General features: G+C 35.7%; 1 protein-coding gene across 4 annotated transcripts in view; it reads left to right on the forward strand.

Annotated features, from left to right (window-relative positions):
• Positions 1–399: 399 nt before the first annotated feature.
• Positions 400–24,279, forward strand: part of LOC118185173 (protein lev-9-like) — a 144,134-nt gene continuing 120,254 nt past the window's right edge. The window contains exons 1-2 of one of the 4 annotated variants that reach the window (XM_085807296.1): positions 400–722; positions 21,906–22,010. In XM_085807296.1, coding sequence (XP_085663422.1) covers positions 21,932–22,010 — 79 coding nt within the window. In that variant the 5' untranslated portion in view covers positions 400–722; positions 21,906–21,931. The remainder of the gene's footprint in view (positions 723–21,905; positions 22,011–24,279) is intronic. The other 3 variants (XM_085807295.1, XM_085807294.1, XM_085807297.1) reach the window with 3 other exon arrangements.

Consider the following 24,279-nt stretch of genomic DNA (forward strand, 5'->3'; position numbering starts at 1 on the left):
CGCAGTAGTAGAAACGAGCCTTTACTGTCTGTTAGTCGGAGTACGCAAGGCTGTTATACGCAAGGCTCAACTCATCGCAACATCGAGAATCCTATTCTCGAATTCTCATCCAACATTCCCTAATGTTACGGTAGGAAAGTCATGTCATTTCTCCATGTGTTACACACAGGATATGGCTTTGAGTCGAGGGGCCTGTTTTCCATGTGCTTCGCGCCTGAACCTTCAAATGACGGATCCGACAACTCAGTGTGCATACGTGATTAATATTGGTGGGAATAGCCTGAAGAGGCTAATCGCACCGCTGTTGCGAATAGCATCGGCCTTACTTCGCACCTAAGATTGATTTTTCGCCCATTTGGGCAGAAAGGCTTAGCGGGTGCAAAACAAGACATCTGTATACTTTGTCTGTCTGTCTTAACAAACGGTAGTATGTGGGTTATCGATGAGTGTGCAATACTAATTTTCTGTTTCTTTTTATAAGCGCTGTACTTATGTATAAGAAATGAAGATTTCAGTAGCCGAGTGATGGACTAGTTGTGACAAATTGATCATTCATTCTCCTCTATCACTGTCTGTATCTTTAACAAATGAAAATTCGATTCGAAGAATTAAAATGTGATTTCATTTAATTTCACTGCTTAGAAAATAAAATTTCTTTAATTAGATGCAGGTGCATTTAAAATTGGGTTATTTGGGATTTTGTTCCTTAGTTATTATTTAAGGTGAGTACCAATATGTATAATTTATTACATAAAAGGAAAATAATAATACCGGTGTATTATATTACGATCACTCGTGTAACACTGTTTTATGAACAACATTAAATGTCATAATATATTTTTTAATGTAAACCACATTCTATTCCAAGTTTTGCCGCTTAGTAAAGTGTAGTTTTGGTGTCTGTATGGTATAAATACCGAACACGTCAGTCAAAGCGTATGTCATCACGCAAAATAAAATTTAAAGAGTCTTCGACTGTCTGTATGTGTTCGAATTTTATCTGTTTTATGCTGCTTTTTTTTTTCTTCTATATTACCTTTTTTTGGTATTGTGCATTATAAGACATGCAACTATTTGGTAATAAAACCCGAAAATTTCTATATATGTTTAAAATTAGCATTTGTGTATTGGAAATTTAACATTTGGAATTTCGATGAAATAGTGTATATGAATGTTTGCGTGTTAGATATTGGTTTTTATTCTTAAATATATATTAGGATGAATTTATAATAGTAGATATTATTTTTGTTTGACTTTTAAAGAGAAGTTTATTAAACAGAAATTTTTGTATTTAAGCCAAAATGCTATCGGATATTAATTTTTAATATAGATTTGAAATAATATTTTTGTATTATTTATCAATTAAAGCTTTAGAATCTTATTTTCTTTGTTCTGTGTGTTTTGTCCTTATCTGAATATCAGTTTAACATTTCTCATTTTTTAATATAAATTTGTATGCTGTTATTTAGTATGCTAAATAGAAGTCATATTTACATTTGTCATATTGCTTTCAAGAAACATTTGAACTGAAAGTTAAATGGCTGATCGTTGGAATATGGTAACTGGTAGTTTGGCGACATTTTGGAGGCGATAAAGGTTACTACCTAGGACTTTGGTAATAATGTGAGAAGCACTCAGTTCCGATTACGCATTATTTTGTGTGAGGGAAATGAGAGATCATGAGATATGTCATGTGACGTTAATGGACGAATTACAGTTGTTTAATCGGAAAAGGGGGGAAATCTGGAAATTTCGTATTTAGCTATATTCTGTGTTGTGTGAAACGTGACATTAATGCACGAATTACAGTTCTTTAATTAGAAAAGGGGGTTAATTTGGAAAAGCTTCATTGTGTGTTGTGTGAAATAGTGTTGATTAATTTTCGGATTGCATGGCACTATGTGAAGTGAATTATAAATTTTTAATGCGTTTATCTGATAATAATAATAATAAGTTGAGATTGTGTGAAAGGAAGGATATTACAAGTTTAAATGGTGGTGCAAGAAATATGGTGAAAATGGACATTTTGTGAAAAGGAGTGTAAGGAAGGGTACGTGGTTTGCTGAAAGTAGTTTGAGTATAGGTGAAATTTTATTAATATCTTATTACTTGGTGAATAGACTTCCAGTTGACTATTGGATTTAGGATTTAGAAATTAGCAGTAGTACTGCAGCGATGTAATGAAGATTCTGAAGAAGATTAGGTAAGATAGTATTTTTAATCATTTGAGGATATTATTTGTATGCATCGTTCTAAATGTAAGGAGTAAATAAATTAAAATGGTATTATTTGAAAATTGTTATTAGCAATGATTTAGTTTAAAGTAATTAGGATTGTAATCTAATTTTTATTAATTTAATGTATGTGCTTATTTATATTTTAAGTAGTGTTTTTTAATTTAATTATATTTTAATTTAGTGATCGTATTTATATTTTAAGTAGTGTTTTTTAATTTAATTATATTTTAATTTAGTGATCGTGATTTTGTGAGTTATATGTTTGTAGTATTTTGGAATATGTTTGAGTAGTATACGTTGAGTATTTTCATGCATTTTCGTGAAATTTTTACAATTTATGAGAAAAAAGCAGTGTACATGAATATAGTGAAGAGTGTGCGCAATGCCATTTTTGTACAATTCTGGGATTTTTTTTAAGTAAAAATAAGTTGACGTGTACATGGTTTAGTGATATTTTAATTAAATGATAGTTATTTTGTGAATTTTATGTTTGTAGGAATTTGTATACGTTTTAGTTGAAGTAAACGTGCATGGAAATAATTTAAATATTTGACACTAAGTATTTGTAATGTTTGCAGTATGAATTCGTTAGTGACGTTTATAATATAATAGATAATTTAGAGGTAACAGTTTTTGGATATTTTATTTATTTTATACGTGGAAATTTTCATATTTGGAAAGGGTATATACTTTTTTGCGATCAGGTAATTTCATATATGTTCTTTTTACCGGGTTTAAAGATTCAGAAAATTGTCATGTATTTTCGTGAAATTTTTCTAATTTATAAGAAAAAAGCAGTGTACATGGATATAGTGAAGAGTGTGCGCAATGCCATTTTTGTGCAATTCTGGGATTTTTTTTTAAGTAAAAATAAGTCGACGTGTACATGGTTTATGTGTATGTGTTATTGTGAAAAACGCGCAAGGAGTTTGCGATTGTGCACTTTTTCCCAATTTTGCAGTGAATATTTGTCATGATTAAGCAGTTTTGTTAGATAAAATTTCTGGTCTAAGTGTAATTTGGCTAGTAGATTGTTGGAAAAGTGTTCAGTAAATAAAAAGAAAAGAAACATGTCTTTACTTCGTGAAGACAAAATGGCGGCGGAAAAAAAAATAGAGGGTTGCTGTAGCAGAGTTGGTTTTCTCTTTCGTTCGAAATCCTACAGAAATTTCAAATTAATCTTAACACATTCGGCCAATTTACCGTGTGTTTACCAAAATAACAATGTACTAATCCATCACACACAAGCCCTTACCCAAAATCCGAAACACACTTTCCAAATGTTTTCCCATGATTCAAATTCACTGCAACCAATTACATCATAATAGGGTATCCATAGCATTCAACTACTCAGGTTGTCATAAATGAGACAACAACTTGGCGATAAATGAAATAAAAATATCGCAATAATACAAGGGGTACCCTAAAATCAACTCTAACCATTCTTATGAAAAATTAAACTACTCCTTGCAGTTTCATTCATATTCCTGTCGTGAAAGGTGATATGGGTAATTCAGATTCCTTAAAATTTTTGTGCCACTTACCTGTAAGGCTGTATATTTTTTCCACACATTGCTCAACTGTATATCTTGTGTGTAAGCTGCATATATAGTTTGATGGTACTACTGACATAGCTTTAAATTTGAGACTTTTTTCAATTTTATTTAAAATTAACATAAAACTAAAGTTGCTTATTCTGGCTTACTTTAAAAAATTTGGGTAAAAGTATAGTTTTGGGTACCTCTTGGCGATTTTTGGCGGTACATGAATACCGATTTTGTGCAATTCTTTGACTCGTTATTTTGGCTTGCAAAGTGGCAATTTTTGCGCCAAAAATCGCCGCTACACAAAGCCAAAATAACAAGACAAACCATTGCACAAACTCGGTATCCATGTACTCATCGACTTATTTTCACTTAAAAAAAAATCCCCGAATTGCACAAAAACGGCATTGCGCACTTCTTGGACTTTATCCATGTACACGTCGACCTATTTTCACTTAAAAAAAATTCCCAGAATTGCACAAACTTGCATTGCATACTACCTTTACTTTGTCCATGTACAGATCGATATATTTTCACTTAAAAAGTCAAAGGAGCACCCAAGTCTACAATATGGGCAAAAAAAAATTAATAATCTCAATAAAATACATTTTAAACCAAACAATAAAATAACATAAAAAAGAAAAACACGTTATACATTTAAGCACTACTAAAGCAAATATTCACTTACCATGATTTTCGAGTTCGCTTCGTACACCCAGAGCCACGTAGAAATCAAAATATCAGTCGTACTCAAATTACTTTTTTCTGATCTCAAATGCTCTTTCTGATCGAACGCTTCACATAGTGACCATCTGAACCTTTCTTCCTACAAACCCATTCAAATCCATCTAAACAGTTGTTACATTTGACTAGACGCATATCCTTCCTACATGCGGGGCACTTATAATGGCTACTGAGTAAACCTTCATTTGCACACCAGTCAACTAAAGCTCTTTCCCCTTTTGCTCCAGATCGTACAGAAACTTCAAATTAATCTTACTACATTCGGCGATTCTACCGCCTAAAAAAATCAAACCTACACACAACACAAAAACGCTTACGAAACATCCCATGATTAAAATTTTCCCAGAATCACGCACCCGATTACGTCACAATAGGGTTTACATAACATTCAACTACTCAGGCTACCATAAACGAAAGAATAACTTGGCGATAAATCAAACAACAACTTTGCCATAATACAAAGGGTACCTTAAAGTCTACTCTACCTAAAATTTGCATATGTTGTACATAGTCAAATAGTAATAATGACACCTATGGCCATAGGAGAATGGTAAAAAATGCTCTTTCTGATCTGTGTAGTCGGGTAATTCTTATGGGTAAAAGTATGTTTTAGGGTACCTCTTATCAATTTTTGGTGGTACATGGATATCGAGTTTGTGCAATTCTTTGACTTGTTATTTTAGCTTGCATAGCGGCAATTTTTGGCCCAAAAATCGCTCCTACACAAAGCCAAAATACCAAGATAAAGAATTGCATAAACTCGGTATCCATGTACGCATCGACATAAACTATATTTTCACTTTAAAAAAAATCCCAGAATTGCACAAAAATGGCATTGCACACTGTCTTGATTTTGTCCATGTGCACATCGACCTATTTTCATTTAAAAAAAATCAGAGAATTGCACAAACTAGGCTTTGCGCACTCCCATGACTTTGTCCATGTACCCATTGAACTATATTCGCTAAAAAAGTCAAAGGAGCAGCCAACAAAGAAATATATAATTTGAATAAACTACATTTTAAATCAAACAATGAAATAACTTAAAAATTGAAGTTCATCTTAGCACTACACGAAGGAAATAGCCACTTACCTTATTTACGCGTCTTCAGTCAAACAAAACTCCTTAACAACATCCAAACACTTCCTAAAATTATCTGAACTAGAATCTGTATACTGGTGTCGTCACATAAATTCCCAGAAATAAGAGTAAAAAATATCCAATGTTCAACCATACGCATTTCCTTCCTCCAAACAGGACACTTAAAATTAGACAAAATAGTTACTTAGTAAACTTTCATTTACTCACCGGTCAATTAATGCTTTTTTCTCTTTCGTTTGAAATCCTACAGAAATTTCAAATTAATCTTAACACATTCGGCCAATTTACCGTGTGTTTACCAAAATAACAATGTACTAATCCATCACAAGCCCTTACCCAAAATCCAAAACACACTTTCCAAATGTTTTCCCATGATTCAAATTCACTGCAACCAATTACATCATAATAGGGTATCCATAGCATTCAACTACTCAGGTTGTCATAAATGAGACAACAACTTGGCGATAAATGAAATAAAAATATCGCAATAATACAAGGGGTACCCTAAAATCAACTCTAACCATTCTCATGAAAAATTAAACTGCTCGTTGCAGTTTCATTCATATTCCTGTCGTGAAAGGCGATATGGGTAATTCAGATTCCTTAAAATTTTTGTGCCACTTACCTGTAAGGCTGTATATTTTTTCCACACATTGCTCAACTGTATATCTTGTGTCTAAGCTGCATATATAGTTTGATGGTACTACTGACATAGCTTTAAATTTGAGACTTTTTTCAATTTTATTTTTAAAAAAAATCTAATACTTAAAAAAAAAAAAAAAAAAGAACCTCTTTAAAATAATTAGTCTTTCTTCCTCCCAGCTGCTTGCATAATTTGGTTGTCATAATGCAATAGAAACTACTAAGACTAGCAAAATATCTTTGTCCAAGATGTTTGGGTTCAAAAGAAGTGCATCATTTAATGACAGAAGAAAACAGCATATGAAGTAGGACCATTATTCTATTTCAGGCTTCTCAAGATCATGTAATTAGTGTTTCTTGTAAATACCTCCATTTCCTATCACAGTGACACCATGGTTTGTACAGTTTTGAGGTTTCTTTCAAACTCTATCAACTGTTGCCCTATTTCTTTAAAATATGAGATTATTTATTTTTTTCCTTTTGGCGCTGCTTTGCATGTACAGTAGTAGACTAAAAATCTGTAGTGCTTTTGACCAGATGTTGTGCAAATTTTAGGATTTTGTGGATTTCAAGACAGAAAAGATGGTAAAACTATATTTATGGGTTTCCCTTGGTGATTTTTGGCGGTACATGGACACCGAGTTTGTGCAATTCTTTGACTTGTTATTTTGGCTTTGTGTAGCAGTGATTTTTATGCCAAAAATCGCTGCTACACAAAGCCAAATTAAGAAGTCAAAGAATTGCGCAAACTCGGTATCCATGTACACACCGACCTATTTTCACTTAAAAAAAATTGGAAAATTCCACAAATTTTGTCCGTGTACACATCAATTTATTTTCTCTTAAAAAGTCAAAGGAGCAGCCAGTTCTACACTAGCCAAACAAAAAATATATAATCTCAATAAGCTACATTTTATGTCAAGTAATGAAATAACATAAAAAAAAGGAAATTCATCTTAGCCCTGCACAAAGGAAATATCCACTTAACCTTATTTAGAAATTTCCGTGTGTTTAATCAAACACAATTCCGTAACAGCATCCAAAAACGTCTTAAAATGATCTGAACTAGAATCTGTATACTGGCGTTGCCACATAAATTCACAAATATAAGAGTAAAAAATATCCTCAGTCGTACCGGTATCTTGCTACGTTCGACCATATGCATTTCCTTCGTACAAACAGGACACTATTAATGGCTACTAAGTAAACCTTCATTTACACACCAATCAATTAATTTTTTCCCCCCCTTCATTGCAAATCGTACTGAAACTTCAAATTAATCTTACCATATTCAGCCATTTTACCATGGAAACTGTAAAATAACCACCGTACTTCATAAGCAACATCCAACACACAAACAAGCCCTTAATCTTTTCCCATCATTCAAATTCACTGCAGTCACACAACCAAATATGTCATAATAGGATTTCTATAACATTCAACTACTCAGGTTACCATAAATGAAACAACAGCTTCGCAATAATCCAAGGTGCACCCTTCAATATACTTTAACCGAGAAGATAAACCATAATATTTATAATAAAAGTACAAAATATGTAGAGCATTAGGGACGTACTCAATAAAAGACATATACAACTGTTATGGACGTATACAATAAAGGCATGAAAATAAAGCATAAAATATTTAATTTTTTTATAAGTTTCAAACATTTTTTGGTAAAAGTATATTTATGGTTACATCTTGGCGATTTATGACAGTACATGGATACCGAGTTTGTGCAATTCTTTGACTTGTTATTTTGGCTTTGCGTAGTGGCGCTTTTAGTGCTAAAAATTGCCGTTACACAAAGACAAAATAACAAGTCAAAGAATTGCATAAACTCGGTATCCATGTACACATTGACCTATTTTCACTTAAAAAAAAATCCCAGAATTGCACAAAAATGGTATTGTGCACTCTCTCGATTTTGTCCATGTGCACATCGACCTATTTTCACTTTAAAAAAAATCGGAGAATTGCGCACTCCCATGACTTTGTCCATGTACACATCGAACTATATTCGCTTAAAAAGTCAAAGGAGCAGCCAACAAAAAAATATATAATTTGAATAAACTACATTTTAAATCAAACAATGAAATAACATAAAAAAGGAAATTCATCTTAGCACTACACGAAGGAAATATCCACTTACCTTATTTACGCGTCTTCAGTCAAACAAAACTCCTTAACCCGCGAGCACACACACCAATCCGACGAACACGAGAACTCACGCCGGGTATGTCATACCCGAATAAAAAGTTTGTAATTAAAAATTTGCCGAATAAAATTAATCGTTTTTTAAAAGAAATTAAAATGTAAAACCAAGTTAATACTTCATTTTAGACAAAATATGAAAGAATAAGGACAGGTAAAATTATTTACTTACAATTTTTTTAACATTGTTTACAAAGTGAGGTCATATGTTCCATACATATACTTTTGCTACAATTTTCACAAATGAATCTGGTCTTTCTATCTTTTTTCTTGGGGCACTCTGTACACCTCTTGTAAGTAATTTTAGGTTTTTTTCGGGGGTGGTTCATTGTTAACATGTTTATCGGTGGTCAGTGTTTGTCTAGAATCAGGAACTACAGATGCTCGTCGTCGTTCATTTTGAACACTTTCTATTAGCTGCATCCCTAAGGCTTTGAGAAAAGTACGCCTGGTACGGTATTCCGTTGGTGGTTCCTTCTTTGATAGTAGAATTATTCTTGCATTAATGACAGCCACATTTAACACTGAAAAGAAAATCACCATAGGCCATCGACGTGCTACTCTTGCTGTAAAATACGCAGCTGCCATCTCATCTACAACATCAACTGCTCCTTTTGTCATGTTATAGAATGTAATATTTTCAGGCTTTTTAGATTCCCCAGTAGATTCATCGATTTGATCGCCGGAATGCATTGTGGATAACAGGATCATACTCTTATTTTTTTTTCGGCACATAAGATACAAGTGTTGCTTCTTTTGAAAACCAAAAATTGAAGAATATACTTCTCTTTTCTTTGCCAGAAACTCAGGTGGGATTTCTCTCTTATTTTTATGCATTGTACCTACTATCGTAATTTTCTTCTTTAGGAGATCTTGAGATAATTCGTATCCCATATACCGATTATCAACTGTTAAATTTCGACCAGAGTTGTATAAGGGCCTTATTAAACGTTTGACAACTTCGCTTGCACCATTTTCAACTTGAAATGGCCCATCTGGTTGTTTACCAGCATAAATTTTCATACTCCAGATATAAAATACCCTTGCGTCTACAAGAGCAAATATTTTTATGCCATACTTTGCTGGCTTGTTGGGCATATATTGTTTGAAGGAACAACGACCTCTGTATGATTCCAACTTCTCATCAATGGTCACATACTCTCCTACAGTATAAGCCTTTTGGCAATTAGTGACAAAATTTCCAAAAAATCCTCTGATCGGAGCTAATTTATCAACGTCTCTTCTACTGGGACGATCTCTAATATCATCAAAACGGAGGCATCATAAAAGAAAGAGGAATCGGTTCACTGACATTGTTTCCCGAAATATGTCTATTCCTGTTCCATCTGTTGCCCACAAATCTCTTACGTTCACATGGGATGATTTATAAACTCCACATAAATATAGCAATCCAATTAAAGCTTTGATTTCCTACTCATTTGTTGCTTTCGCATCCTGTTCACGAGTGAAATTTCCACGTACTACATCAATATTTGTATTGTCATCAATATTTGTATTGTCGACTACATGTTTTAACATATATTCATCAATAAGCAGTGACCAGGAATCTAAAGGTGTTGAGACATCTTTAGAATACTTTGTATTTCCAGGGAGTTTAGTTATAATATTTTTGGCGCCAATTATAACATTAGTCTGGAATTTATTTTTGTTCCATTTTACTCCATTTTTTCCAACATAAAACTCATTGCTACATTCCAAAGCTTCATTTTCTGTTTCTGTATCTGAATCACTACTCTCTATGGATGAATCATGATTACTATTATATTCTTCGTCATCAACATCTTCATCGTCTTCACTAAATGAATCTTCATCAGAAAAAACTGTTTCAAAAAGATTTCTCAATCTTTTCATCTCTTCCTTCATCGTAAGGAATGCCATGCTTACAACTCAAGAAAAACCTATACTAAAAGTTTGAAAACGAGAAGTGCGAAGTGACTCACTGAGAAACGCGAGTATAGGTGCAGGTATGACATGCCCGAACAATGCTGTTCCTAAAAAACCGTTGCACCTGTCACCTCAGGAATTTCCACCATTTAAGTATGTGACCTTGAACTCAGCTAAACCAAGTTTGTTCCTTTTATGAAAGAATAGGTGAGAAATATACAAAAAGAAAAATGCACATGGGTATGACATACCTGTTGCATGTGCTCGCGGGTTAACAGCATCCAAACACTTCCTAAAATTATCTGAATTAGAATCTGTATACTGGTGTCGCCACATAAATTCACAGAAATAAGAGTAAAAAATATCTGATGTTCAACCATACACATTTCCTTCCTCCAAACAGGACACTTAAAATTAGACAAAATAGCTACTCAGTAAACTTTCATTTACTCACCGGTCAATTAAGGCTTTTTTCCCTTTCGTTCCAAATCCTACAGAAATTTCAAATTAATCTTAACACATTCGGCCAATTTACCGTGTGTTTACCAAAATAACAATGTACTAATCCATCACAAGCCCTTACCCAAAATTCGACACACACTTTCCAAATATTTTCCCATGATTCAAATTTACCGCAACCAATTACGTCATAATAGGGTTTCCATAGCATTCAACTACTCAGGTTGTCATAAATGAGACAGCAACTTGGCGATAAATGAAATAAAAATATCGCAATAATACAAGGGGTACCCTAAAATCAACTCTAACCATTCTTATGAAAAATTAAACTACTCCTTGCAGTTTCATTCATATTCCTGTCGTGAAAGGCGATATGGGTAATTCAGATTCCTTAAAATTTTTGTGCCACTTACCTGTAAGGCTGTATATTTTTTCCACACATTGCTCAACTGTATATCTTGTGTCTAAGCTGCATATATAGTTTGATGGTACTACTGACATAGCTTTAAATTTGAGACTTTTTTCAATTTTATTTTTAAAAAAAATCTAATACTTAAAAAAAAAAAAAAAAAAAAAAAAGAACCTCTTTAAAATAATTAGTCTTTCTTCCTCCCAGCTGCTTGCATAATTTGGTTGTCATAATGCAATAGAAACTACTAAGACTAGCAAAATATCTTTGTCCAAGATGTTTGGGTTCAAAAGAAGTGCATCATTTAATGACAGAAGAAAACAGCATATGAAGTAGGACCATTATTCTGTTTCAGGCTTCTCAAGATCATGTAATTAGTGTTTCTTGTAAATACCTCCATTTCCTATCACAGTGACACCATGGTTTGTACAGTTTTGAGGTTTCTTTCAAACTCTATCAACTGTTGCCCGATTTCTTAAAGTATGAGATTATTTATTTTTTTCCTCTTGGCACTGCTTTGCATGTACAGTAGAAGACTAGAAATCTGTAGTGCTTTTGACCAGAGGTTGTGCAAATTTTAGGATTTTTGTGGATTTCAAGACAGAAAAGATGGTAAAACTATATTTATGGGTTTCCCTTGGTGATTTTTGGCAGTACATGGACACCGAGTTTGTGCAATTCTTTGACTTGTTATTTTGGCTTTGTGTAGCAGTGATTTTTTGCACAAAAATCTTTTGCTTTTGGAGTGTTTTAGAGGGTCGTTTATTCTCAATATTATGAATAAATGGTTACTTAATAGGAACCTAAACCATGGGTAATAATAAATGACACAAGCATATAAATTTAAATATTTTATTTCTTACATGCTAATATTTATAAGTTACTTAAGTAAGAAAAAACACTTTAAATGAGAAATAAAAATTTGAACAATATTTACTTGTACTTTTCATTGGCTAGGACTTTTTTTAGAAAGTCAGTCTTTTTTGGTTTTACTTTTGTTTTAAAAATCTTCATAAGCTAATCTGATATTAATTTTACATGTCATCAAGCCTTTAACCATAGATTCCTTCATCAAACCCCTAATATCAGTCCATGCATTGTTCATCAAAGAAAATACTCTCTTAACTGGTGCTGATGTCCCAGATAAGCAGAAGACATACTCAACAATCTTGATCAGATTGGGGACTGCTGTATGATTCTCCTTGAAGTGATCAAACAGCCTGAGCCATTTTTCTTCACTTGAAGTAATCACATCTCTGGTAGACTCTTCTTGCTTCCATTGTTCCGAATTTGACTGCAAATACTCCTTAGCAAGTACAACTTCGTCAAACGGCTGATCAGTGTTAATTTGCATATTGTGTACATCAAGAAGACTGCTGTTAATCATTTCAGCTGAAATTTTGACGTTTTCCCAACTAACAGCATTTGTTTTGGTCAGATTGACTGAAAAATACTGTTCAACATTTCCAAAACTATGCTCCCAGAGGTCCAAGTATGCAATGCATCTTTCATAAAAGCCATCAAATTCTTCTTTCTCACTGTTATGGACTTGCTGGTCCAGATTCCTGTAGATGTTCTTTGCACCCATAGGGATAAAGTTTGGAGCCTTTCTTTCTGTTAGATTTCTTTTGATAACTTTATGAGCTTTAGCAACCTCAAAAGCTGTAGTGTTATCTTTTCCCATTACCAGGATGGCCTTGTTAAAGAATGCAAACTGTCCGTGGACAAACCATAAGTACAGCTTGTCCATTAAATCAGTAAAAAAGTTTTTTATTGTTGATGGGCACATTTCTTGGTCTAAAAAAAAAGAACGCTTTCAGACCTTTAAAAATCTGTAAAATTCTTTCCAGCTTGGGCAGCATTGACAGAAACCTGGTGTTCCCACGTTGAATAAGTTTACGGTACTGTATATCGGCATATTCACAAAATTCTATTAGTTTAGTTACATGGACTGTGTATATGTGGAAGTATTTATAAATCTTCATCATTTTAAGGCCTCAATATCGATTGGGAGACTATCTAATGCAGTTTGCACACAGTTGTGCACAATGTGTGTTCCACATCTGATTCCACTGCTTTCCCGTCTTAGGCTATTTTTGAGTCGATAGAAAACATTGTTTTGACCTGCTCTTTTTCACACAACCGAAGTTAGTGTTGGCAGTTATCTCCACAAAAGCCCACTACTTTGTTGTTCAAATCGTTTTGCAGCAGGACAAAGCATAAGTAATTTGTAAGAATTTTCAGATATTTCATCCGCCACAGATTTGAAATTTAACAGCTTTACTTGCACACCTGAATTAGGATTAAAGTAGCTCACAACAATTGGCACAAGTTTTATATCCTTTCTGTTTGATGCATCCATACCCCTCAGGGGGCTCACTTTTGTGAGTACGGGTGTGGCAATCCCGAGGTACCCTAGCCCTTCAGGGGATCATCTTCTTGGTGAGACGGGTGTCACGATCCTGGAGCCCCAGTGATCTATCCTCTTTTCCGTCTCCTCTCCTCTTAACTGGAACTTTTTCCCTTCCCTTCTCCCTTGTGGTTTCTCTCTACGGAGTTTGGGGCTCGTCACGAGAAACTGGAACAACCCTTGTGTCCAATTTTCAAATGGCGAGAAAACTACCCACGTGTTTGCCGTGCGTGGAGACCCGTGTCGCTGGAAAGGAGGGTCCTGGTAGTTGAGGGGCGAGGTACTGTCCCCAACACACTGCTTTGGCCCACCTTAGTCGTCCTCACGGGTGTCAATCGGCTGGTCACTAGTCCTTGTGTCAGTGGCTTGGGGTCAAGCTCTCGGGAGTACCTGCTTTCGGGAAAGCCGACTGTGGGGCTTCAGTTTGCGTATAGGTCCGGCTAGCCCTAATACAGGAATCTGTGTTCCCTTGTTGGGCTCCGTGGTGGGCGGGGCCGTCGGACCCGAATCTTTCTTCTCTTCAATATGGCTTCTTCACACATATATTAAAGATTTCGAGGTCACTCCAGTTACTCAAGTCACTCCAGTCTCTCAACCTAGTTCTGAAACGTCTACTACTAAACCAGTCACTCAACCTAGTTCTGAAACATCTACTAATAAACCAATCATTCAACCTAGCTCTGAAACGTCTACTACTAAACCAGTCACTCAACCTAGTTCTGAAAATTCTGCAAAAAAATTACGGACAGATGCAAATAAAAAAAATCATCACAATAGTCCCCGTTTCCTAGTCATCTCTAGTCCTTCTGGCGAAATGCATAAGATGTCTCCTTTCGTAATAAATAAATACATCCAGTCTTGTATTGGTGAGCCGAGAAACATAAAGCGTCTCCGCTCCGGAGACTTGCTTATTGATACAAACTCAGCCACCCAGTCTGCTTCTTTACTTCAGATTACTAAACTTGGGCAAGCGAATGTCACTGTAACACCCCATAAGTCACTGAACTATTGTCGTGGTGTAATCTCAGAATTCGACCTTCTGTATGTTTCTGAAGAAGAGATCGCTTCTGAGTTATCCGAACAAAATGTCTGCGGTGTAAGGCGGATCAAGATGCGTAAAGAAGGTAAGTTGATAGACACGAAACACGTGATCCTTACCTTCAACACGCCTGATCTGCCTAAGAATATTAAGGCCGGATATCTAAATATTCCTGTAAGACCTTATATTCCAAACCCTATGCGATGTTTCCAATGCCAGCGTTTCGGCCATTCTAAGACGTCTTGTTGTGGCAGCCTCACATGTACCCAATGGTCACAGATTGGCCACGATTCTGATAATTGTACCGCTGCGCCTTTGTGTATAAATTGCAAGGGTGACCACCCAGCATTTTCTCGCTTGTGCCCAAAATGGAAATCGGAAAAAGAAATCCAGACTACAAAAGTTACTAGGAACATCTCTTACGCGGAAGCCAGAAGACTAGTCCAGAGCACACAGCTTCGACCAAATTCATCATACGCCAGTGCTGTTAAATCATATCGTACAGTTGCCACCCAAACATCAATAGGCACACAGACCCTACCAAATAAAACCCAACCGTCTACATCCAACAAGAAAAAAGAAAATGCAACCCATATAGTACAAAAAAGAGAAACAGTTATTCAAAGTAAGCCGAAAACTGCCACACAAAAAATATCAAATAAAAATAGAAGTCGCAGCAATAGCTCTCTTGATGATATGATTTCTGAATCTGCGGATTCAGACTTTATGGAAGTGGAAGAGGGTCTGGAAGTTCCCAGGCATCTACTTCCACGAAAAACAAAAGAACAGCACAGGAAAAACAAAAACCATTCATAATGGCCACCCTCGTGTCATGGAACTGTCGCGGTTTCCACCGAAATTTGCTTGACATCAAATCTATAATAAATGCGTATCATCCTGTGTGCTTAGCTATACAGGAAACAAATCTGAAACCTGAACAACATGCAAAACTTCGGAGGTTTTCTATAGTCAGAAAGGATAACCTTGCAGGTGAGCGTGCCAGTGGAGGTGTAGGTCTCCTCTCCTCACTGGATTATCCCTCAAATGTGCTTTCTTTGACGACATCCCTCCAAGTTGTCGCTACTGAAATAAATTTTGATATTGTTGTTTCATTTGTTTCTCTGTATTTGCCTCCAAATGAGCACATTTATCAGCAAGATTTAAATAATCTAATAGAGCAGCTGCCTGAGCCTTTTATCATAATAGGAGATTTTAACGGCCATAGTCCGCTCTGGGGTAGTAAAGATACGAATTGCCGAGGAAGACAAATTGAGCAGATGATCGAAGATCATAGCCTTTGTCTCCTAAATAATGGGCAGGATACATACTTCCATGAGCCTTCAAGAACATTCCACGCTCTCGATCTTGCCATCTGTTCACCATCTCTGTTGCCATTTTGCACTTTTAGTGTCGGAAATGACCTGTACAACAGCGATCATTATCCCATTTTTGTGTCTCTTGAGAGATGAGGAGCAAACCCCGTGTCGAGAGTCCCTCGGTTTATCCTGGACAGGGCAGACTGGGAACTCTTCTCTTCCGTTGCAGAGCTGACAGAGAAAATGGTAGAAGATGTGCATATCGATGACGCTGTTGAAGCTGTTACTAATACTATTATTCAGGCAGCTATGCTTTCGATTCCTAGAACATCAGGAAAAATACTAAAATATTCGAAACCGTGGTGGAATCGCGACTGTCATGAAGCACTGAAAAAACAGAAAAAGGCATGGGGTATTTTTCGTAGATATCCTACTCTGCGAAACCTCATAGCCTTTAAAAGAGCCAAAGCAAATGCACGAAAGGTAAGAAGGCAGAGCCAGAGGGATTCCTGGATTGCATATGTGTCATCAATAACATCTTCTACGCCTAGTAAGCGGGTTTAGGAAAGAGTTTGAAAAGCAGGCGGTATATATAAAGACCACTCACTTTCCTTTTTGGAAAAAGATGGCCGAGTGATTAGCTCCATAGAAGAAATTGCAAATACTATAGGTGAGACATTTGCTGCCGTTTCTTCCAGCAGAAACTATTCACCTGCATTTCTCTCTATCAAGCAGCACTCTGAAATAAATCCCATCGCATTCAACTCTACCAAATCTGAGTCTTACAATAGAGCATTTACTATGCTGGAATTAAAGAGAGCTTTATTGCAGACACATAGGTCTTCTCCGGGTTTTGATGGCATAAATTACGAAATGGTAAAGCATCTCTCCTATAAGTCACTGAATGCCCTTCTCACTCTTTATAATAGAGTGTGGAATGAGCATATTTTCCCCAGTGCATGGAGGAGAGCTATTGTAATTCCTATTGCTAAGCCAGGGAAAGACCCAAGAAATCCCTCCAACTATCGGCCAATTGCCCTTACCAGTTGTGTATGCAAACTGTTTGAAAAGATGGTAAACAGCCGCCTAGTCTACTTCTCTGAAAAGAATAATATTATTTCTCCTTATCAAAGCGGTTTTAGAAAGGGGAGAACAACAGTAGATAACATGCTCCTTTTAAAGACATCCATTCGAAAAGCATTTGTAAGAAGAAGCCACCTTGTCTCAGTATTCTTCGACATTGAGAAAGCTTATGATAAGGCATGGAGATACGGTATACTTCGCGATCTTCATGAGAGTGGCTTGCGCGGCAACCTACCAATTTTCCTTCAGAATTTCTTGAACACTAGAACTTTTCAAGTAAGAATTGGCTCTGTTTTTTCGGATGATTTTCAACAGGAAGAGGGTGTGCCTCAAGGCTGTGTGGAACAACAGGAAGAGGGTGTGCCTCAAGGGTGTGCCTCAAGGCTCATGTGCTCAGTGTAACCCTGTTTAGTTTAAAAATAAACTCTGTACTAAAAGAACTTCCTCCCACCATCTTGGGATCTCTATATGTTGATCTGCAGATTAGCTGTCGAGGGGCAGACATGAGATACGTACAGAGGCAATTGCAGATGGCTCTGAATAGGATCCAAGAATGGTCAAACAAACAGGGATTTACCTTTTCCAAACAGAAAACTGTGTGTGTTCACTTTTGTAGGAAGCGAGGTCTCCATCCTGAGCCTGAGTTATATCTGAATGGTACAATTATTCCAGTTACGCCCAAAGTAAAATTTTTAGGAGTGACGTTCGACCGAAAATTGACCTTCCTTTCTCATGTTTTAAACCTGAGAAAGAAGTGTCTAAAAACACTAAATATCTTAAAAGTGTTGGCGAACATCTCCTGGGGTGCAGAGCGTTGCTCCATGCTTCGCATTTACAGAGCGCTCGTCCGCTCTAAACTGGACTATGACTCAGTTGTTTATGGATCCGCTCGGCCATCAGTATTGTTCAAACTGGATCCTGTTCACCATCAATCTCTGCGCATTTGTTCAGGAGCTTTCAGGACCTCTCCCGTCCAGAGCCTGTACGTTGTCTGTAACGAACCGTCACTTTATCTGAGGCGTGAGCAATTGTCCCTCTTGCAATATTTTAATATTCTATCCCAACCTGAACATCCCAATAAGCTGTGCTTACTCGATGATGCGTGTAACGTTTTATTTGAAACGCGTCTATCCTGCGTTCCTACCTTTCCTTTAAGAGTTCGCCCTGTCATTGAGGAACATTCCCTCTCTGATATGCGCCCCCAAGCAGTACAGAATTTCGAAATTCCACCTTGGGAAAATTCACGAATTCAGCTTCTTGATGTTTTCAAACATCACGTGAAGGCGAGCACTAACGAGATCGTTTACAGACAACTCTTTGCTGAGCACAGGCAGAAATATAGCAGTTAATATCCGATATACACAGATGGATCAAAGTCAAATGATCATGTCGGGATGGCTTTTGTATTTGAAGATTACATTGAGGGCAGATGCCTGCACCATGCTTGCCAAGTCATAACATCTGAATTAACTGCAATATATTATGGTCTTTTGTTCATCTCGAAGCTCTGCCACAAAAAGTTCATAGTTTACACAGACTCGTATAGTGCTCTTAAATCCTTGGAAGCTTTTCCCAACACTCAGAATCCTGTGGTAGTGGATGTTCTCAAAATTCATATAAATTTAACGATTCGAGGTTATGAAGTCCTGTACTGCTGGGTTCCTGGACATGCTGGAATAAAGGGAAATGAGCTTGCAGATATCGCAGCCAAATCTGCAGTTGAACTGTCTAGTCGCCTTATACCTTTTAGAGATATCTGCTGTTTCATCAAGGGAAAGGTCCGGAAAAAATGGCAGCAAATTTGGGATGTTCAGCTTCAAAACAAGTTAAGACATGTAAAACCTAGAATTGACCATTGGGAATCTACCAAAAATCGTAAGGAGGAAGTTCTTTTGACTCGCCTCAGAATTGGTCACACTAGAGTGACACATAACTACCTTTTAAAAGGTGAAAATGAGCCTGTTTGTTCAAATTGTAAAGTTTGTCTATCTGTCCGTCATATTTTAATTGAGTGTCCCTGTTTTAACAGTCTTCGTCAGAAATATTTTAATAGCTGTGACTTACCTCTCGACCGTTTAATCGGAAGAGAGGCCAATTGTAATTTATTTTATTATTTAAAAGAGACTGGCTTTTATTATTTAATGTAATCTGTTCAGCAGATTTTGTATTCTATTTTAATGTGTGCTTTTACCAGTTTTTTACATGACTTCATCCTCTGGATTTGGTACATGTAGCTTTTAAAATTTTTATTAATAAGTATTTCATTCCATTAAATTAGGTCATCCCACCATTTGTTTGGCGCTTCATAATCGTCATTGGTTTTTGCGCCAAAAAACTCACTCACTTACTGATGCATCCATACTTACAGATACGTAGTTTGACTTGGTCAAGTCTTCTTGAACTAAAGGAGCTATGGCATTTAAAACTACTGCCTCACACTTAGTTTTTCCGAGTGAGAATTTAGGTTAAAGAAACTTAGAAATTAGCTTTGATGAACAAGAATTTGAATTGAAACTTAGGCTATGGTTTGCAGGTAAGCAAAGGTCGTCTCTTTCGCTGCTAAGTTTTTATCATTAGAAATCGTAGTCTTAAAAAAACTGGTCAGTTTTGATGAGCTGGCAGACATACTAGACTCTTTTTGTGTTTACTCGATTGCAAATGATCTTTTATATCGGATCGACCACCGTGTACAACAGAAAACTCAGAATTACAATGTGAACATTTAACTCTATTGTCTTGATCTTGATTGCCAGTACATAACTTCTTCAAAAAGGGAATTCATTCTGTAAATCCCCGGTGAATTTACACGACCATTTTGCCATTTTAACAGAGAACAGATAAATTTTAACCTAAAGCATAAATAAAACAGCGCTAGCTCACTAACACAACAGACACCACCGAAAGGAACTGACAACTAGCTGGCTTATCTCTATCGCAAGCGGCTAGCGCTGAGTCCAGAAAGCCTCTCGCATCATGCATGGCCTCGATTGGCGAGACAAGACGGTACGATGGCAATATTATTTATTAGCAGATCATCACTCTTCTGTAGTTTTTAACCTTTCATAAAGTACAGAGATAACTGACAAAGTAATTATCTTAAATAATACTTACCAGTTAGTTATTTTTAGACTCTTTAGGTCATCTGTAAAATCAAATTTAATTTTTACTGGGATGAGAAGTAAACCGGCCGGGATCCCGGGATTTTGTCTGAAAACCGGGACACTTGGCAAGCTTAATAATTGGTAACATTATTTTGAAATTGGTTATTTGGTTGATTAATTATTACAAAATATGCAAGGCTTATATATGTGTTTGAGAGGATGGAGGATTTTCAGGTGGAAATTGACTTTTATCTATATTACTTATTGAAGATACCACTAAAAAGTCCATATAGCCAGTATGTTATTCAGAAACTGGACAAACTACCAGGACAAACCCTATTTAGTGCTGTTTGTCTCTATGAGAAATTATCTATATATCTCCTCTGGAGTGCATACATCAGTTTTGCTTATTTGAGGTTTTCAGCAAAATTTCCTGTTCAACAAGGTGTTTCAAAAGTGATTTAAAAAAATTCCCCTCCCCAATAATATACTTAGAAAGTTTAAAATACAACACATCTAACAGATCCAAATTCTTTAGAAAACTTGTTTGGGATTTTATTTGAATGTTTAAATTTCATGTGTCCTGAAATTCTGGTTACATACTGCTTTATCTTTGCCTTTTTTCTGGAAAGAATTATTTCACATATTGATAGATATCCCTTTGGGTCACAGGCTTGAAGCTTGTCTGAATTGGAAAGCTTACCATGTCCTGATTAGGTATTTTAAGAAAAAATGCAAATGCTTTGCAATTTAAAAAATGTATACATATGTTCTGTAGTAAGTTGAACTGAGTACCATCAAAATTTTTATTTTAAAATTTTAATAAAGAACTCCATTCTAGTCTTTACTATGTTGAAATCAGCATAAAGCAAATAGTGACTATTTAAGCTTTTTTGAGGCACTGGCTATTTCGGCCTTTTTATGGGAATCTTCATTTAAAATTATTTTTATGTGTAATATAGGTATGAATATAGAATACTTAACTGTGCTAAAATTTGATAAAGCTGTTTGAAGCATCACTTTTATTCCTGTCTTTACATGAAACAAAAATACCCCAGCATTGAGTTTTGTATATCTCTTTCACCATCTGGTAAGAGTTTTTGAAATGTGGTAAATTACATATGTGGTCTGATAAAAAGGTGTCATATAGAAAAAGTATTTCATGACTGTTTTCCTTCCACAGTATCGTTTTACAACATAATACTTTTATATTACATGAGGGGGGATAAATTCTTAGTGCTTTGTAGCAGTTCATTTTCATACTTTCATTTAATATGTTCTTTTAGTAAAATTTTGTATTTAATTGTCTTAATAAGTTAAGAGATAATACTGATCTTATTAAAATGGACAAAAACACTCAAATGAGTTATTATAGTATTACTTTTTAATGAGATCTAATTTTGAATTTAATGATAAAAATCCAGGTGCATGAATTATTTATTTTTAAAAATAAATATTTAATAATAAACGATTCGAAGATGTAAGTGAATTAAGTTTCACAGTTACATGAATGCAATACTTGAATGTTAACATCAGAGCTGTTTAACTATGATGTTAACATTTAAGTATTGCATTCAACGTTTTTAGATGGACTTCTATTGGCAGTAGCTTTAAATGAAAATGCTATAAAATATGAAATTCAAGAAAGATATAAACATATGAATTGGTGCACTAGAGTGATTTTATGCTTTGTTTTACAGGAATATTTTCTAAGAAGATCATCTCCATGATGCATTGCAAAATATTTATTTTGGAGCTTTTATGTTTTGTAACCTGCATTTTGAAATCTTCATTGTGTGATGAACGTAAGTCTCAGTTAATTATTTTGCATGTGTGAGTTAAAATTTATTCTTTGTAATGATGAAATTTTGTGTATGTGTGTGCATAATAATAATCCAGAATAAATTTGAAATAAAATCATAACAAAAATATTTAATTAAAAGCACGCCTTTTACTGTTGCAATTAAAGCAAATAAATAAGCAGTTTAGATAAAACAGGGCTCGTATGGTCCTTAAAAGTCCTTAGGTTTTTTTGAAATCCATTTTTGGTTCTTAAAACTCCTTAATTTCAACAAAAATGGATAGAAAAAGGTCCTTAATTTTAATCATTAACAATTACTTTTTGTTTTTACTACTGCCATTTTAGTGTGAATTAGCATGTTGGAGGAATATTTTTGGCGATTCACTGACAAATATGCTTATTTTTTGAATGGGTTCATGAGTTATAATTTGTTCTTATTTCTAATATAAATGGTAGGATGCTTGAGTTTCTGAGCAAGAAATGAAACATAAGCATTTTGAAATTACACTGCTCGACTTTGAAAATGCAACACCAAGAAGGATTGGTCAGAAATTTATGCAAATTTTAGAGTAGCCGCACTTCACAGAGTTATGCGAATGATGTTAAGTTCCGCAGCTCTCCGATGCACGTGAAGTAAGATATAAGGAAAGGAACATGCAGAATGGGCAATATTTGTGTCATTATTTCTGCCAGATGAATTATCGAAGAAAGTTGGTTTTTGTCCTGGAGGATACATGTCATAGGAGAGAATGCCAGGCCGGCGTCAACAAAGGCACTTCTAACAGATCGATTTTAGGAGGGGTATGGTGATCAGACTGAGAAGGGCGGGTTGGTCTTCATGTGAAATCGCAGCTGATGCCCACATAGATGCGAGCATGGTGCATCGGCTATGGTGCACAGGTTGGAACAATGAAATGTGGGAAGAAGGAGGGGTGCAGGTGCAACCAGAGTGACGTCAGCACGCGTGGATTGACGCATCCAAGATACTCTGGATGTTCCCGTGTCAACCAAAATCATTTCCGTCGATTGGTTGAACGTGGCCTGCACTTACAGCATCTGTTAAGAAGTCTGCCATTGACCCCACAGCATAGATGGCAACATTTAAAATGGTACCGGACTGGAGCGATGTGGATGACAGAATGGCGAAACATCGTGTTCTCAGATGAGTCACGCTTCTGTTTATCCAGTGACAGTCATTGTGTACGTTTGTGGCATCGACGTGGAGATAATCTAATCTGGCAGTAACCGTGGAATGCTCCACCACACGACAACGTGGCATAATGGTTTGGGGCGCTATTGCCTACGATTCCAGGTCACCTCTAGTTCGTATTCAGGGCACTGTGACGGGCCAACGATATTTAGATATGTACTGCGGCTGGTGGCAGTCCCGTACCTTCAGGGGCTGCCTAATGAAATTTTTTAGCTGGATAATGCCCGACCACACATTGCTCGCATCTGTCAGCATGCTTTGCAAGGTATACAGATGCTTCCCTGGCCACTGTACTCTCCTGACCTGTCACCAATCGAACATGTTTGGGATGTGATTGGATGCCGTTTGCAGACTCTGCCCTTGCCTCGTTCAGAAGACAAACTGTGTCAAATGGTTGAAATGGAAATTTTGAGCCATCCCTTAGGACACCATTCGCACTCTTATTGACTCTATGCCTAGACGTGTTTCTTCATGCATTGCTGTCCACGGTGGTCTACATCCTACTGAGCCGACGCCGTTCTCGCTCTGTATTCTGACTATCATTTTGAAATAAAGATCACTTATTGCTGCTTGCTGTCTCTGTCTTTTTTCCAAATTTCATCACTTTCTGACCACTCCTTCTTGGTGTTGCATTTTCAATGTCAAGCAGTGTATTTAATTTTTTTCTAATGAAGAGCTCTTAAACAACATTTCGCTTTTGGGGCTGGGAATTCGTTTATTATCAACATTTTGCTGATTTTGAGATCAGTTTCTATAGAAAATTTTTAATTCTGAGATCTGAGAATTTTTCGACGATTTTTTTTAAAACAATGAAGTATTGATAAATTTCATTAAAATGATGGTAATATATTGAAATCATATTTAAAAAATAACATTAAAATAAAACATTTTTGCTGGCATTTTATGTAGTTCCATTTTGGCCACTTATTTATACAATATTTTGAATCTGAAAAATAAACAAGGTATAATGCTATAAAGCACCATTTATGAAACAATTCTTAGCAAAAGCAAAATGGCTATGTAATTAATTAAAAATAGCTTCTTTTTAATTTTTTTATGGTTT

The sequence above is a fragment of the Stegodyphus dumicola genome, chromosome X1 (genome assembly GCF_044657685.1).
Source record: "Stegodyphus dumicola isolate Sdum_Otavi_A_Nest chromosome X1, ASM4465768v1".
NCBI classification, from domain to species: domain Eukaryota; kingdom Metazoa; phylum Arthropoda; class Arachnida; order Araneae; family Eresidae; genus Stegodyphus; species Stegodyphus dumicola.